This window comes from Tupaia chinensis, unplaced genomic scaffold (genome assembly GCF_000334495.1).
Source record: "Tupaia chinensis unplaced genomic scaffold, TupChi_1.0 Scaffold000046_3, whole genome shotgun sequence".
Classification (NCBI taxonomy): domain Eukaryota; kingdom Metazoa; phylum Chordata; class Mammalia; order Scandentia; family Tupaiidae; genus Tupaia; species Tupaia belangeri.
This window is the reverse complement of record NW_006159504.1, coordinates 5,748,172-5,764,686: the sequence shown is the minus strand read 5'-3', so window position 1 is coordinate 5,764,686 and position 16,515 is coordinate 5,748,172. Positions and strand designations below refer to the sequence as shown.

The following is a 16,515-nucleotide window of genomic DNA, read 5'->3' as shown; positions in this document are numbered from 1 at the left end:
TGGAGTGGCAGGTTCTGACGGCGCTGACCTCTCACCCCCACGTGAGTACAGTGGGTACGAGAATCTAACCAGAGGACATGCTCTCAGGTCTTTCCTACCTCTGGGTCTCATCCTGACTGCAATAAAACTGACCGCTGTGGAGAGGAAAGAAGTTGATGAGTAGTTCACAGGGCAACTCCGTCTTCAGGACAGGTTCCCATCCTATGGCAAAGTAACTGGCCACCCGGCTCCTCCCCAGGGCACAGCCTCCCTCTCGTTTTCTTTTCATTTAGAAAGATTTTTTGCCATAGGGTATGTGCACTCAGTGGGGAGAGAGAGAGGCAGAAAGCAAGATATCACCCCTGGCGAGGAATGGCCATGCCGCAATCCCTTCTCCTCCAGTCTCCTCTTGGGATCTTGGGCATGCACGCACCCGCACCGGCATGAGTTGCAAGTCATAGGGTCTGGGACTCGAACTGCGGTCGACTAAGTGGGAGTTCAGTGATGTAACCATTACAGCATCTGCTGGTCCCACCTTCTCCTATTTTCAACAGAGTCTACCACAGTCTCATACCTGACGACTTATTTTGGTATACACCATTTTTAGACAAAATAGTAGCTCTAGTTCTGGATGTTTTCTTTTTGTTTTAAAGAAATATTTCATTTAATTTTATTCATTGCTAATTTTTAAAAAAGATTTGACCAGAGAGAGACAGAGAGAGAAGAAAAGTAAGAAAGCAAGCCACCAGGTCCGAGACTCGAACTGCAGTTGGTCACGTGGGAGCCCAGTGCCCCAACCATGCCACCCACCAGCATTCTAGTTTTGATTTACTTTTTGATGATCCAAAAAGTCAAGTGTTCTTGATTTCACATTCCCAGATAGCCTGTGTATTTTCAATAATTTCCCTGTTTCAAAGATCTTAATAGTCCTTTAAAAACTGTGAAGGACATTACTGGTTCTGGGTTTCTCCTCTAAGTTGGGAAGTTCCAGACCAATATAAAAGCAGAAGGAGTGGGGTACTGACCCCATGTGTACATACTACTCGAGTCTGGACAGGCTCGTTCCGCTGGTGCCCGCCCACACCTGACAGTCATCACTCAGATTACTCTAAAGCCAACCCAGTTGTCACAGTGCTGTTTGTAAACATTTCAAAACACATGTGAAAAGACAAGGCTGCTGCGACACACTTGCAAAAACTAGGTATCCCCCAGTAAACTAAGTGTTAATGTCTTCATCCACACAACTAATGGGACCACCCTGTCTGTGGAGGAGGATGAAACACCAACCAGCTCACAGGCTGCAAAGTCTGTACAGCAGAGCTACACTTCACACAGGGTGCCAACTGAGGTGACAGAACCCGACTGGTGAGCAGCTGAGCGTCCAACCGGTGTGCTCACTGTCCCCCTCAGGACCTCTGTGGTAGCACTGTGCTCACCACTGCTCTGAGCACCCTAACGAGGACACCTGGTCACAACTACTAAGCCTGCTGCTGTTCTCCCAGCTGCCTACGCGAGTCACGCACGACTGGGAGGCACCCTGGACACGGCAGAGTGGAGGCTCGATCATACCACTCCTCCCCACCCGCCTCCCCCCCGCCGAGCTTGGCCCGTGAGCCTGCGTGGACATGGTGCCTAGCAAGGTGGAGGTCCGAGAGGCAGTGACAGCACGCCTCCTGAGTCGGATGACCGTGTGGTGCTCACTGGTACCCCGGGCCACGTAATGACAGCTCTGCCTCTGTACGGTTCTGTACTTACCATTCTCTGCTGCCTGTTTAATTCCAGGCTCATCCTCCTGTGCATCTGGGGAAAGCCCAATAATGTCAAACCTGGAAAACAAGTCCAAATCTTAAGAGAAGTATTTGCTTCTCAGGAATCTGTTCTTGGGAAGCATGTTTTACTAAGTTCATGGTAATGTGGATAAACCGGTCTAACGAGAGACACTCTGAAACATGAAACAAATGAAAATGTCCACAAAGACCAGTGGTAATGTGGATAAACCGGTCTAACAAGAGACTCTCTCTGAAGCATGAAACAAATGAAAATGTCCACAAAGACCAAACAACGAAGTTAAATATGTGTGTCCTTTTCTAACTAGATACAGAGTCTAATGTGAACATGTCACAGTGCTGGGTTGGCCAGTGGCGTGGTGGTGAAGGCAGCTGGATCCTGCACTACCAGCTGCGTGGTTTGAGTCCCGGAGCCGACAACTTGTAAACCGTGCTGAGTGAGTGAGCACAGATGCTCAAAACCCTGAAACGAAGATTGAGAAGGGACTGTGGGGTGGCCATCTGCCCTGGGGAGGGGAGTGATTTCTCACTTTTTCTCTCTCTCCCCCTCTCTGTCTCATTCCGGCAAATGCACACACCCAATAACAAAACTAAAACAAAACAAAACAAAAAGTCACAGTGCCGGGCCAGCTCCATGACCTGGCGATTAATGCAATCAGACCCCACATGGCTGAACACGTAGTTTGAGTCCCAGACTTGGTGGCTTAAAGCACACACTGGGTGCATGTGTGTGCATGCCCAGAACCCTGAAAGGAGAGACAGAGGAAAAGGGACTGCGATAAGATCAATCCTCTGGGGAGTGCTTCCTCCTCTCCTCTCTGGCAAGTGGATGTGCCCTCTAGCCAAAACAAACAAAGAAAAAGCCAAAGTCATGGTGTCTGGAACCAGACCTGTAGCCTAGTGACTAAGAGAACCAGATCTCACATGGCCAATCTTACAGTTCAAATCCCGGTCCCAGCAGCTGAAAAACAGGTGGGGTGTGTGCCCATACCCCAAATACTGACAAGACGGAAACGGAGCATGGCCATGCCCCACTAGAGGGTGCTTTGTCCTCCCCGTCTCTCTTTGGCAAGCACACGTACCCGGACAAAGCCACAGTGCCGTGTAATTGTAGGGTGGGAACAGCCTAAGAAATTACCTAGTCCAATTTTATACCCAAGCAGGAATCTCAACCCACAATCCTGAAAAGATGACAATGAACTCCAGCTATTCATTTCTTCTTCTACTGCATGTTAAAGAAATCCAATAAACTATTTTTATTTTTTATCATAATACCTTTACATGCAGTACCTCAAACTTCACGAACACACTATTTAGTAGGTCATCGGGAAAGTCATGACACATTTTTGCATAGAAATGACCCAATATTACGGATCTAGCCATATTCTTCCAATGTTTTTATCGTGCGGTGTCTACACCTCAAACCAGAAACTCGGGAAAGCCTTCCTTGGGCCCTTCCTTTGATCAGGTTATAAGTTCACGTTCTGGTCTCTGGCAACTCTGCTTCTGCGGTGAGGATTTTACCAGCTAGGGAGATGGAAGAACCAAAGGTCGAGATGGGTAAAGCCGCCAAGGAATCTAAAGTGGGTAAAAAATGAAGTGCGGAGATGGATTAGGGGTGGGCGGAAAAGCGGGAGACAGCAGGCAACAGCCTGGAGGTCCTGGGAAGGCCTAAACACAGACAGTGTGTAAATGGAAGCAAACTCAAGGGACAGGCAGTGGCTATGTGGAACGGACAGTTTTAACTCGGTGACTGCAGAGACGGGATCGTTCCGGATGACCAGGCCCACGGACTGACAGGACAGACAGTGGAGGACTGAAGCTAAGAGAAGGAAAACGGCCCTGGAAGTCAGGAGGTCAGGGCAGTAACAGGCCCGGCCAGACCGTAAGTCGGCCTTGCACTGCAGCCTGCCGTCACCCAGTGGCTAAACGGCAGGAGACGCTGGAGAGCAAAGGAAAGCACCCATCAGCTGTCAGAGTAAGAATCTGAAGACCTGTGGCAAGAGTCTAAGAAAGCAGAGCGGAGGAATTACAGCCTGGAAGTGGCACAGGGGGACCAACACTAACCCTGACCATAAAATACACGAGAACAAGATACCCTAAGAGGACTGAAAGGAAAGTGGTTTCCTGAAAACCACCACGGCTCCAGGGAGGAGAGAACTGGGAGGGTGCGGCCTGCATGCGTGTTTAACAGGTGCCCCAGGGGATCCTCCGAATGTGTGGGTACTGAAATCAAAAGCTTATCCAGCAACAGGAGATATTTCCCCACAATATTTCTGTTCACCCATTTTCATCTGTTTCTCTGTTAGTATAGTTTAAGTTTATCCCCAAATCTAAAGTAAAAAAGCTAAAACAAGGTTAAACTTAAAAGCTAATTATGGGGCCAGTAAGTGGCATGGTGGTAAAGGTGCTGGACTCCCACGTGGTCAACTATGGTTTGAGCCCTGGGCCCAGTGGCTTGAAAATGACGCCCGGTGCACGTGCACGTGTGTCCAAAATCCCGAGAAGAGAGTGAAGAAGGGACTGAGGTGTGGCTATTGATTTCTCACTTTCCACCTCCCCTCCAGTGAGTGCATCCACTCTATGGCAAAAACCTAAAAAATAAAATAAAATTCACAAAAAGCAAACAATAACAAAAGTAAAAAATAAAAGCCAATTATGTAACTTTATGATTTAAAAATTACTAAGTAAAAACTGCTATTCAGGGCCAGCAGGTAGCATGGTGGTTGAGGCGCTGCACTCCCACACAGCCCAAGCTGGCCTGAGTCCCGGACCTGGAAGTTTACTTCCTCACTCTCTCTCTCTCTCTCCACCTCTGTCTTGCTCTGATGAGCACATGTAATCTACAGCAAATTCAAAAAATGATAATAATGATAAACAAAATTAAATAACCAATTCTCTAAAAAAACTGCTGTACATGGAGCCAGCAGGGTGGTTATGGCCCTCGACTCCCACATGGCTGACTGAGGTTCGAATCCTGGACCTGGCAGCTTGCTTTCTCACTTTTTGTCTCTCCCTCTCACACATATGCTCTGGTTAGTGCATATACCCTGTAGGAAATAAATAATAATAGTTGTTTTAAAAAATTGTACACAACAGCACTTTTTGAAAAGTTCATTTCTTTTTTGTAAATGAGAGACACAGAAAAAGACACCGTAAGAGACGGCACCCCCAACAGGACCCCAATGCCACAACCCATGCCTGTCTTTAGCCAGTCGCGGGTCTCAGGCATGTGTCTCCAGGTGCAGACCTGGAACATCCCACGTGAGTCGGCCTCACAGAGCGTCACATCCTACCACGGTCCGAGCCACGAAAGCACTTGTGATAAAGGCTCAGTACTAGGTAGCAGACAGCGGTGCTGGGTAAGACGCAACGCTCCGCAAGGCCATCCCAAGATCCTCGTTTATGTCCGCCCCGAGTATGTTGGGGCTCAACTTTAAAAAAAGGAAGAAAAGGGCTAAGTAAAATAAATAGACACTTCTCACCAGACAAGTCAATTCTTACTTACCAAGAAGGCATAGCCATGTTCATATTTAACGTAACAGGCATTACAGGCCTATACAGGGAAGAAAAGACAGCAAAATGAGAGCAAAGAATAAAAACTGACAAATCCCATCAACAAAACCCAGAGAGTTACTTAGGTTGGTTCTGCATCTTGGCTGATATGAATACTACTGCCATAAACATGGGATGCACACTATCTCGTTAGGATCTTGCTTTCCTTTTCTTTGGATATACGAGGGGGTTCTTCAAAGGGTTCATGGAAAATCTATGCATGAATTTCAAAATTTTTTGCATAAAATAAGCGTACTTTGGGGCCAGCAGATGGCATAGCAGTTACATCGCTGAGCTCCCACATGGTCGACCATGGTTCAAGTCCCGGACCTGGTTGCTTGAAAATCCCACAGGCACGGGTGCGTCATGCCCAAGATCCCGGGAGAGAATGGAGAAGAAGGGACTGTAGCATGGCCATTCCCCCCCGGGGGGGGGTGATTTCTCACTTTCTGTCTCTGTCTCTTTGTTGAATGCACGTGCCCTATGGAAAAAAATCTCTCTCTGAAAAAGAAAATTTACTATTGGGTCACTGGAAAAGTTATGATGCATTTTTGCAAAGAAAAAGAAGGCATAGCCTTCTTTTCTACATAGAAAAATGCATCATGGGGGCTGGCAGGTGGTGTGGTGGTTAAAGGGACTGTACTTCCACATGGCCTACTATGGTTCGAGTCCCAGACCTGCAGGCTTGCTTTCTCTCTGGGTCCTTCTCTGGTCAAATTAAAATAAGTAAAGTTAAATAAAATAATTATCTAAAAGAAAAGAAAAATGCATCATGACTTTTCTGAGGGACCAATAGTTTCTTTTTGACATCCACAGACATTTTTAGAGCTAGAATTCAAAACCAAATGTATAGATTTTAAATCTTATGTTCTTCCCAGAGGGTGTCACATCACCTCTAGTCGATCAAATTTAAGAGCATGGTCAACATAACAAAAATTTCTCTCAAATCTGACAGGTAAAATCCTCTTCAGGGATACCCCGGGGATACCCTTAGGACTTTATAGGTATTTGAATATCTAAAAGAATTTTTTGGCTTTAAGTTCAACTGACCCCCAGGAATTAAGCAATATTTTAAATTTCTTCCCAAAAATGGGGGGAAAAAAAAGCAATTTAGCCAAGAAAACCATTTTAGTTTTAGGAAATTTTATAGTCTTCTACTTGGTTTGAAATCATGCATGTTTGAAAGTTTCACTGAGGAAGCTTTCGATCAGTGCATTCACTTTGATTCTGTAAGGAGCAGAGAACCTAGTATATTGAGGTGTTTTGTTTTGAGGACTAATGTTCAAAGTGGATTTTTTTTTTTTTGAGAGGTTTTCATTATAGGGCGCATGCACTCGCCAGACAGATAGAGACAGAAAGCGAGAAATCACTCCCCAGGGGGGATGGTCACGCCCCAATACCTTCTCCTCCATTCTCCTCTCGGGATCTTGGGCACGCACGCATACGCACCCGGCGTGAGTTTTAAGCCACCGGATCCGGGACGCAAACTGTGGTCGACTACGTGGGAGTCCAGCGACATAGCCATTATGCTAACTGCTGGTTCCCCAAAGTGGATTTTATTCTTGAACAGTATGCCAGTAGATTGGGTAAGATTTGTTGGCTTATGGTCTGGTTTTCTTTTTCTAATAGATTTAAGAATTCTAATGTTGAAAATCTACACAGATTTCTGTGAAGCAAAGCCTAGACAAATGAAAACTACACATCGAATAGTAACCTAAATTAACCCTCTACGATAGCGGAGAGAAGGCTTTGGTGCTATAATTTCTCCCTCTGTTGGTGTTGGACTTTAATCAGTTAAAATGTATTTTGTCCCATAATGTAAGCTTCAATAGAAGTTTGCTTAATATAAAAAAACAAATGTTTTTACTAGTCTTTATTGTTAAATTGAATATTTAAAAGATAAAAAAAGAATTCTGGAGCTGGCAGATGGCATGGTGGTTAAAGGTGCTGGATTCCCATATGGCCGACCATGGTTCAAGTCCCAGACCTGGTAACTTGCTTGCTTTCTCTATCTCCCCCTCTCTGGTCAAATTGAAATAAACAAATGAATAAATAAATGAGTAAAGTTAAATGAAAAAAAAAATTAACAAATTCTATTCAAATACTTTTCTAGAAAAATAAAGCTATCAGAGTTGCTTTTCTCCAAAACCTGAATCATGAGCTTGAAGAGCAGAAATACTCACGCATGAGGGCAGATATATTTGATATGTGAACTTCTGATACCTGCAAAGGCTTCTGCCCATCCGTGCCTGGTGGAAAAATGATTTGAATGCTATTAGATATGGTGTTAAATCTCAATAAATCGGTAGCAGAAAGGCTATTACTAATTTTGTTAGAGTAATTGTTAATTCCTTAAAATACCTTGAACGTGTGGACCATCAGTGCTATGAACACAATGCCGAACCAGTCGGGTGGCATGGTGGGTATGCCAATCACCCGGCTGACTACATGGCCGAGTCCTGGACCCAGTGGCTTGAGAAACGCACCAGGTGCATGTGCGTGAATGCCCAAAATACCCAGAGGAAAATGAGAGGGAACTGCAGGGTGGTATCCGCCCTGGGGGTGCTTTCTCACTTTCCCTCTGTCTGTCTCTGGAGAGCATATGTACCCTAAAACAAACCATGGACACAGAACAACACAAAGCTGTTATTTAAGCTTTACCTGAACAAAGATAAAGGTGGCCTCTCCTGATTTCTGAGCAGCAATGTGCATTCCTTCATATATTTCTATAGGACTCTACAATTTAAAAAATACAGGTATTTTTCATATCTTTGTAACTTTACAAGAATATGCCTATAGAGGAGGCAAGGCAGGTTATATCACTTACATTTTATATGAAGAAGAAGCCTCAGAGGAATAAGGTAAATCAATTGTCTAACATGTCTACATTCTTATTACACTATTTTTTGGTTTTGTTTTTTTTTTTCTAGAGGTTTTTGCCATAGGGCGCATGCACTCGCCAGACAGACAGAGAGAGTCAGAGAGACAGAAAGCGAGAAATCACCCCCCGGGGGGATGGCCATGCCGCAATCCCTTCTCCTCCATTCTCCTCTCAGGATCTTGGGCACGCACGCACACGTGCCCGGAGTGAGTTTTAAGCCACCGGGTCTGGGACACGAACCGCGGTCGACTACATGGGAATCCAGCCACATAGCCATTACGCTAACTGCTGGTCCCTTATTACACTATTAAAAGCAACTGTAATATTCTGCCTCATGTGTCTTATATACATATCTTTTTATGTCCAAAACAGAACACAGGAAAACAATGCCTCTCCTTTCTTATTTTGGTTTTTGTTGTAGGGCATGTGTGCTCACCAGAGAGAGCATTTGAGGAAACACCTGTCAGTGGGAATGGCCACACAACCCCTTCTCCTCTTAGGGTTTTGGGCATTCACGCACGCATACACATCTGGTGCGTATTTCAAGCTGTTGGGTCAAGGACTCAATCGATGGAGTCGGCCATGTGGGATTCAGCACCTTAACCTCTATACCACCTGCTGGCCCCACAGGAAACATTTTTTAATGGAAATCATCATAATCCTTCTAGCCAATCTTTAACCAAAGTTCTTTTTTTTTTTTAAATGCCAAACTGTACGTGTGGGCAGACAAGAGAGAGCCATAGAAGGCCCCAGTGGGGACTAGTTATGCTGCAATCCTTTCCCCTCCATTCTCCAACCCATCAGGATTCAGGGCATGTGTGCACATGGGTCTGGCATGCTTTTCAAGCCACTGGGCTGGGGACTCAAACCCTGGTTGGTCATGTGGGATTCAGATTCCTCTACACAGCATTTAATGACTGACTGTGCTACAGAGCTGGCCCAACCATCAATCTTGATGGATTTCTTTCTGATAATGTTCAGTGCATGCTAATTAAACAGAAACAGATTTGACAAAATGCACTATGCTATACATGTACTGTATTAAACATAGTTTCCTCCGTAACATCTGACATTATGCCCAATACATTTTACACATTATCTCTACTAAAGGACAAAGTAGAAGTGACTTAATTCTTAGCCTAGAAATGAACGTTAGCTTTCTGTTCCTTATTTTTTTGTTTTAACCTACTTCCCTCCAAAGTATTTAAGATATGCAAAAAGATCAATCACTGTAATGGCACCAACCCGTGTGTGACACTATGAGCCAAGCCACCCCAGTTCTGTATGTGTTCACACGTGTATGTGTGTTGTGCATACCTGTGTTAGACACCTTACTCTGAAAACTACAAAACATGCTGCAGGAACTCAAATTAGATCCCTATAAAGAGAAAGACACCCAAAGTTCGTGGCCTGGACAGCTTACTATTTTTTAAATTGCAGTACTCCCCAAATTGATTTAGTCAAAACAGAATCTTTATAAGAATCCCTGCTGACTTTGTGAGAGAGCCAGAAAAACCAAAACAATTTTTAAAAAGAACAAAGTTGGAGGACTCACACTTCCCAATTTCAAAACTTATTACAAAATAATAAAGACTGTAGTACTCGAATAAGAATAAACATAAAATCTACTGAAAACCCACAAGTAACACCTCTCCATTTACTTCAAATTATTTTTGAAAAGGGTACCAAAACAAATCAATTTAGAAGGAACAGTCTTATCGACAAGCGTAGCTGGGGCAAGTGGATATCCACGTGCAACAGAAGGGAGTGGAATGCCACCTCAAACCATATATAAAAATTAACTCAAAATGTACCAAAGCCCTAAATGTAATAGATAAAATTATAAAATTCCTAGCAGAAAATGTATGCAAATATTTGTGATCTTGGACTTGCCAATGGATTCTTTTTTAAGTTGCCAGAGCCAGGATATGAACCTGTCAGCCATGTGGGATCTGGGTCCCTAAGTACATGGCTTAACTACTGTACCACGTGGCCAGCCCCTAGTGGTTTCTTAGATATAATGCCAACAGCACAATCTACAGAGAAGAAATAGACAAATTGGAAATCATCGAAATTGAATCCTGGACCAGCTCAGTGGCCTGGTAGTTAAAGGAGCCAGATCCCATATGGCTGACTGTGCGGTTGGAATCTGGTCCTGGGAACTTGAAAAACACACTGGGTGCATGCGTGTGTGTCCAAAACCCTGACAGGATGGAGAAATGGAGGAGGACGAAACTGCAGCATGACCACACCCCACTGCAGAGTGCTTTCTTCTGCTACCTCTCTGGCTTTCGTCTCTGGTGAATGCACGGGCACTCTGGTAAATTAAAAAAAATACATAATAAACACTGTGCTGCTTCAAAGGACAGTATGAAGAAAGTTAAAAGACAAGCTACAGAAAAGGGAAAATAACTCTTAATCTAATAAGGGTTTCGTATCTATACTATACAAAGAACTCTCATAACTTGAAAGAAGAAAGATGATCCAACTGAAAAAAGGGCAAAGAACTTGAAGAGACATTTCTCTTTATTTCTTTTTCGACAGGTTTTTGCTATAAGGCGTATGCGCTCGCCAGAAAGACAGAGAGAGACAGAAAGCGAGAAATCACCCCCCCCAGGGGGGATGGCCACGCCGCAATCCCTTCTCCTCCATTCTCCTCTCGGGATCTTGGACACGCATGCACACGCGCCCGGTGTGAGTTTAAGCCACCGGGTCCAGGACGCGAACAGTGGTGGACTACATGGGAGTCCAGCGACATAACCATTACGCTAACTGCTGGTCCCTTGAAGAGACATTTCTCTAAAGAAGATATACAAATGGCCAGGCCAGCATGGTGGTTAGGGCAGCTACATCCCACATGGCTGACTGCATGATTTGAGTTCTGGACCTGGTGGCCTGAAAACTATGTGTGCATGCCCCACATCCTGAAAGGACAATGGAGGCAAAGGGACTGTGGTATGGCCATCTCCCGGGGGGCTCTTCCTTTCTCTCTCCTCTCTGTGTCTCTGGAGAGTACATGTACTCTACGGCAAAAACTTTAAAAAGTTTTTTTTAAAGAGATGTACAAACAGCCAACAAGCACAAGGTGCTCAATGTCACTATTTTGCTTTAAGGAACTATTTCATTTAATTTCACTTCTTCTTATTTTAAAATTTTGACTAGAGAAAGACAGAGAACGAGAGGAGGGGAGAAAGAAAGCTGCTAGGTCCAGGACTTGAACCACGGTCAGCCATGTGAAAGGCAAGTGCCCTAAGTACCACGACACCTGCCGGCCCCGATATCATTAGTTTTTAAAGAAATACAAATCAAAACTGCAATGAGGTATTACTTCACACCCAACAAGAATAATTTTTCCAGCAACTTGAAATTACAGTTGGCAAGGATGTGAAGAGAGCAGCCCTGCTCGACATGCTGGAAGGAATGTCAAACGGCCAGTGACTGTGGAAGTCTCGCAGCTCCTCACCCCTAAACCCAGAATTACGTAGGACCAGGAGCCCCACCTCCAGGCATGTGCAAGAGAACTGAAAACAGGTCCGCAAACACAGCCAGGTACAAGAACGTTCACAGCAGCGCTATCCACAAGAGCGAAATGGTGGAAATACTCCCGATTTCTGTCAGTCGCAGGTGGCTAATATTATGCAGACAATGGAACAGTATGTCACCATAGAAGGAACTAAAATACTGATACCAAGCTCCCCCGCCAAGAAACCTCGAAAGTACCTTGCTAAGTGAAAAAAAGCAGGTTAGAGGTTATCAAAGGTGAGGGAGAGAGCACTGAGGAATGGCTGCCTCATAGGTTTGGGACGTTTCTGTGTGCTGATCAAGGTGTTGGGAAGCAGAGGGCAGTGAGGGTTGCACAACACTGCGAATGTATTGAACGCCACTGAGTGCAAACTGGCTAGTTTTACGTAAGGTGTATTTCACTTTAAAAAAAAAAAAAGAGAGACAACCCAATAAGAAATAGTCAAAGGACTTAAACAGACATTTCTCCAAAATAGACAAATGCAAATCAAAACCACTATGAGATATCACCTCATAACCACAGGGTTGGCCATATTTGAAAACACAGTAACAAGTGTGAAAGGGGGTGAGGAGAATCAGAGCCCTCGCATACTAAATGGTGCTGCTGCCTTGGAAAACAATCTCAACCTTGGTTCGAGTCCCGGACCCTGTGGCTTAAACTCCTGTCAGGCCTGTGTGTGTGCGTGCCCTAGATCCTGAGAGGAGAATGGAGAAGGGATTGCAGTGTGGCCATCCCCCCTGGGGGGTGATTTCTTGCTTTCTATCTCTGTTTTTCTTGGCAAGAGCATGCACCCTATAGCGAAACACACACACACCACACACACACACACACAAACACACACCAAAAAACCTCTCCAAAAAAAAGAGCAAAAATGGGGCTAGCAGGTGACGTGTGAGGTTTGAGTCTTGGGTCCAGTGGCTTGAAAATCACGCTGGGTACATGTGCATGGTGCACAAAATCTGGAGAAGAGAATGGAGAAGGGATTGTGGCATGGCCAGACCCCCTGGTGGATGTTCTCTCTCTCTCTCTTGTAAATGTATGAGCACTATAGAAAAATTTTTAAAAGTCCACAGAATATGCATATAAAAAACTATGCTTGGGATCAGCAGTTAGCGTAATGGCTATGTCGTTGAACTCCCATGTAGTTGACCGCAGTTCAAATCCTGGACCCGGTGGCTTAAACTCATGCCAGGCGTGTGTGCATGCGTGCCCAAGATCCTAAGAGGAGAATGGAGGAGAAGGGATTGCAGTGTGGCCATCCCCCCGAGGGATGATTTCTCACTTTCTCTCTCTCTCTGTCTCTCTGGCAAGCACATGTGCCCTGTAGCAAAAACCTCTCCTGAAAAAAAAAAAAACAAAAACAAAAACAAAAAAACAAAACACTATGCTTGATTTCAAAAATTTTGCACCAAAGTAAACTTGTAATTTGATTCCATTACTTTCTACAGTTACCTCATATATTACAAACTACTGGCAGGTGCCATGGTGGTTAAAAGCACTGGACTCCTACACGGCTGACCCCGGTTCAAGTCCCCGACCTGGCAGCTTCCTCTCTTTCCCTTTTTTCTCTCTCTCTCTCTTTCACTCACTCTGCCCCCTCTGGTCAAATTAAAATAAATAAACAAAATATTGAATAAAATCTTTTTTTTTTTTTTGAAGAGGTTTTTGCTATAGGGCGTGTGTGCTCGCCAGACAGACAGAGACAGACAGAGAGACAGAAAGCAAGAAATTACCCCCCAGGGGGGATGGTCACACTGCAATCCCTTCTCCTCCATTCTCCTCTCAGGATCTTGGGCATGCACACACACGCGCCCAGCGTGAGTTTTAAGCCACCAGGTCCAGGATGCGAACCGCGGTCAACTACATGGGAGTCCAGCGACATAGCCATTATGCTAGCTGCTGGTCCAATAAAATAATTCTTAAAAAACAAACAAACAAACAAACAAAACAACAAAAAAACAACCTACTGATGGGGCCGGTAGGTGGCATGGTGATTAAGGTGTTGTACTCCCACATGGCCAACTGCAGTTTGAGTCCCAGACCTGAGACTTGTTCTCACTTTCCCTCTCTCTCTCTCGTTCTGGTCAGATTAAAAAACAAATAAAAATAAAATTAAATAAATTCTTCTTTACAAAAAAGAAACCCTTATTGAGCTGCACACCTCAGATGGTTGAACTGTGTGGTGTAGGAATTCAGTGTCAATAAATCCACGAAGAGAAAGAGAGAGAAAGAAAAGAAAAAGAAGGCATTCAGAGACCATCAGGCCCATCCCGTCGAGGTCATCCTGTGAACGTACAGGTTGGACTCTAAAACTGCGACAGACATGAAAGACAGAAAGACTGATAGACCACTACGGATTGAAGACACAACAGCTAGGAGTAACACACATTCCTGGAAAAGACCTTGGAACAGCAAAGAGGAGGACATAGTTGGGAGAGTGGGCAAAACATGAGCGGAGTCCACGCGCAGCTGGCAGCGCTGGGTCGGGGCTGGCTCCAGCTCGGGGTGTCAGAGACGAGCTAGTGACGCGTCGACGAGCGTCCCTGCGCAGGGGGTGGAGAGTATGCACTGCTGGGCCTAGAGGTACAGTGAGCACACACATAAAGGGAGGTGGGGGCTTTTACATACCACGTCTAGTGAAACTTATGTTCAGATGGATAAATCTTACAAACATAACAGGCAAGAGGAGAGGTATGTGTGACTCCTTAACACGAAGGGCAAGAGCGAAGGAAAGGACTCGAAAGTCAGGAAGGAAGGAGTATCAGTTATCTCAGGGGACAGGAGGGGACTGACCACAGGGAATGACCAGGTACACTTCTGGGGAACCAGAAATGTTTCCATCTTCCTCATGTTGATGACTGTATGAGTTTGTTTATGTAAAAATGTATCTAGCTGAAATTTATGACTTGAATATTACCCCACTACAATTTTCAAAATAATTTTTAAAAGCACATCCAACTCAGACAGGTTCCTAGATAAGCTGAGTTAACAACCGCCTGAGAGCTGCAAACACTACCAATAATGAACTCTCCTCTACCAGCGTGACATAAGAACCAGTGAGGCGGCCAGCGAAGGCTCCGGGGTGGGCCAAGAGCCGCCTCTTCTGGCACCTGCTGCACACGGCTGGTCTACTCTTGACTCGGGGTAAGCATAACAAGAGAGACAGGGAACGGAAATGAACAGGCAAGATTTGGGAAATCATTCTATGACTGGATTAGATTCTGCAGACAGAACCACCTTCTACCAAGTACTAAAAAATGTAAAGATGGGACCAGCAGGTGGTGTGGTGGTTAAGACGCTGGACTCCCATATGGCCAACCGTGGTTCAAGTCCCAGACCTAGCAGCTGGTTTTCCCTCACCCCCCGCCTCCCACTCTGTTGGTCTCTGGTCAAATTGAATAATAGTGATAAACAAATAAAATTAAATAATTCTTGAAAAAAATGTAAAGGTTTGTGCCGGGTTAATTGACTCAAGTATGATTCAGGTCTACACTAAACTCCATTTAGGGCGTTTTTTGTGGTTTTAATGTTTCACACTTCAATTTATTAGGTTATTCCCTCTACTGTGATACATTATTCTACGTATTTATTTTCTAGTGCGATCAAGACTATGGAGTTTTCTGCCTAATGCTTTTAGTAGGTCAGGAACAACACTCCTCGACATGGTTGTTGTCAGCTTTGTTAGAGCATGCTTACACTGAAACGCAGACGGTGAGCACCCTAACGATGCCGACCACAGCCAGGGGCCGCCACCCCCAGACTGCGGGCGAGACCACAGACCAAGTGATCAAGGCACAGAGCCCCGACCTGGGAAACCTTTGCAACGAAGTGATCCAAGCAGCATTTAAACCAGGGATGGCATCGTGGTCAAGGCACTAGATTCCCACATGGCCGACCACGGTTCAAGTCCCAGACCTGGTGGGTTGAAACTCATGCTGGGCATGTGTGAATTTGTGCCCAAGATCTCAAGAAGAGAAGGGAGGAGAAGGGGCAGTGGTGTGGTCATTTACCCTCAGGGGGAGGGATGATTTTTCACCTTCTGCCTCTCTGGGGTTCTCTGTCTCTCTGGTGAGCACACGTGCCCTATAGAAAAAAAATCTCTCAAAAAAAAATAAAATTTACCTACTACCCTTACAGAGATAACAGTGTGACTACTTTATAAAATGATCTCTTCATAGTTGCTGCCAATGATGCTTCAATGCATGCTGTTTCAATGTCTTTTTCAATTTCAAAGTTTATCATTACTGCATTTTCTATTTCAGGGTTTGTGCTAATGACCTCAGGGATAACTATATAAGCCCTAAGCATCATGGAATTATTTTAGCTAATTACAGCTTTGGGAATGCACAGTCACTGAAAATCATATGTATAAAACAATCTTCCATCTATCTATTAGAGTCCAAAATGGAAAACAGGCTTAATTATGTTCATGAAAACGCCACTACATATAATGAGAGCTCGATTTGACATGGCTATCGATGGGGGAGGACAGCCTCATCCCCTTATGTTTTATAATTATGGCAAGGCTACTTTTATGTGGCTTATTGAGAAGTAGTCTTAAATTAATGGTGATTAGAGAAACAGAATACAATTTTAAATTTAATGTCAATTTTAGAATTCTTCATAATATAACAAAGCCACGGCCATTTTCTCCATACCAAAGGATTCTTTATCATTGGCTTTTTGTCTTACGACTGGTTGTAGCTCATATGTGTATACGCCCACACACTTGGTTGAGAATAAAAATGTTCGAATCTGCCGTGGTAAAGCAAATCGCGTTAGTATAGACA

The 16,515-nt window shown here is 44.6% G+C and overlaps 1 protein-coding gene across 2 annotated transcripts in view; it reads right to left on the bottom strand.

Annotated features, from left to right (window-relative positions):
* Positions 1 to 16,515, bottom strand: part of LYPLA1 (lysophospholipase 1) — a 46,478-nt gene that overhangs the window by 9,891 nt on the left and 20,072 nt on the right. The window contains exons 2-5 of one of the 2 annotated variants that reach the window (XM_006140883.3): positions 7,983 to 8,057; positions 7,505 to 7,570; positions 5,275 to 5,322; positions 1,735 to 1,805 (exon numbers count right to left, since the gene is read on the bottom strand). In XM_006140883.3, the coding sequence (XP_006140945.1) occupies positions 1,735 to 1,805; positions 5,275 to 5,322; positions 7,505 to 7,570; positions 7,983 to 8,041 (244 nt within the window). In that variant the 5' untranslated portion in view covers positions 8,042 to 8,057. The remainder of the gene's footprint in view (positions 1 to 1,734; positions 1,806 to 5,274; positions 5,323 to 7,504; positions 7,571 to 7,982; positions 8,058 to 16,515) is intronic. The other variant, XM_027773795.1, reaches the window with a different exon arrangement.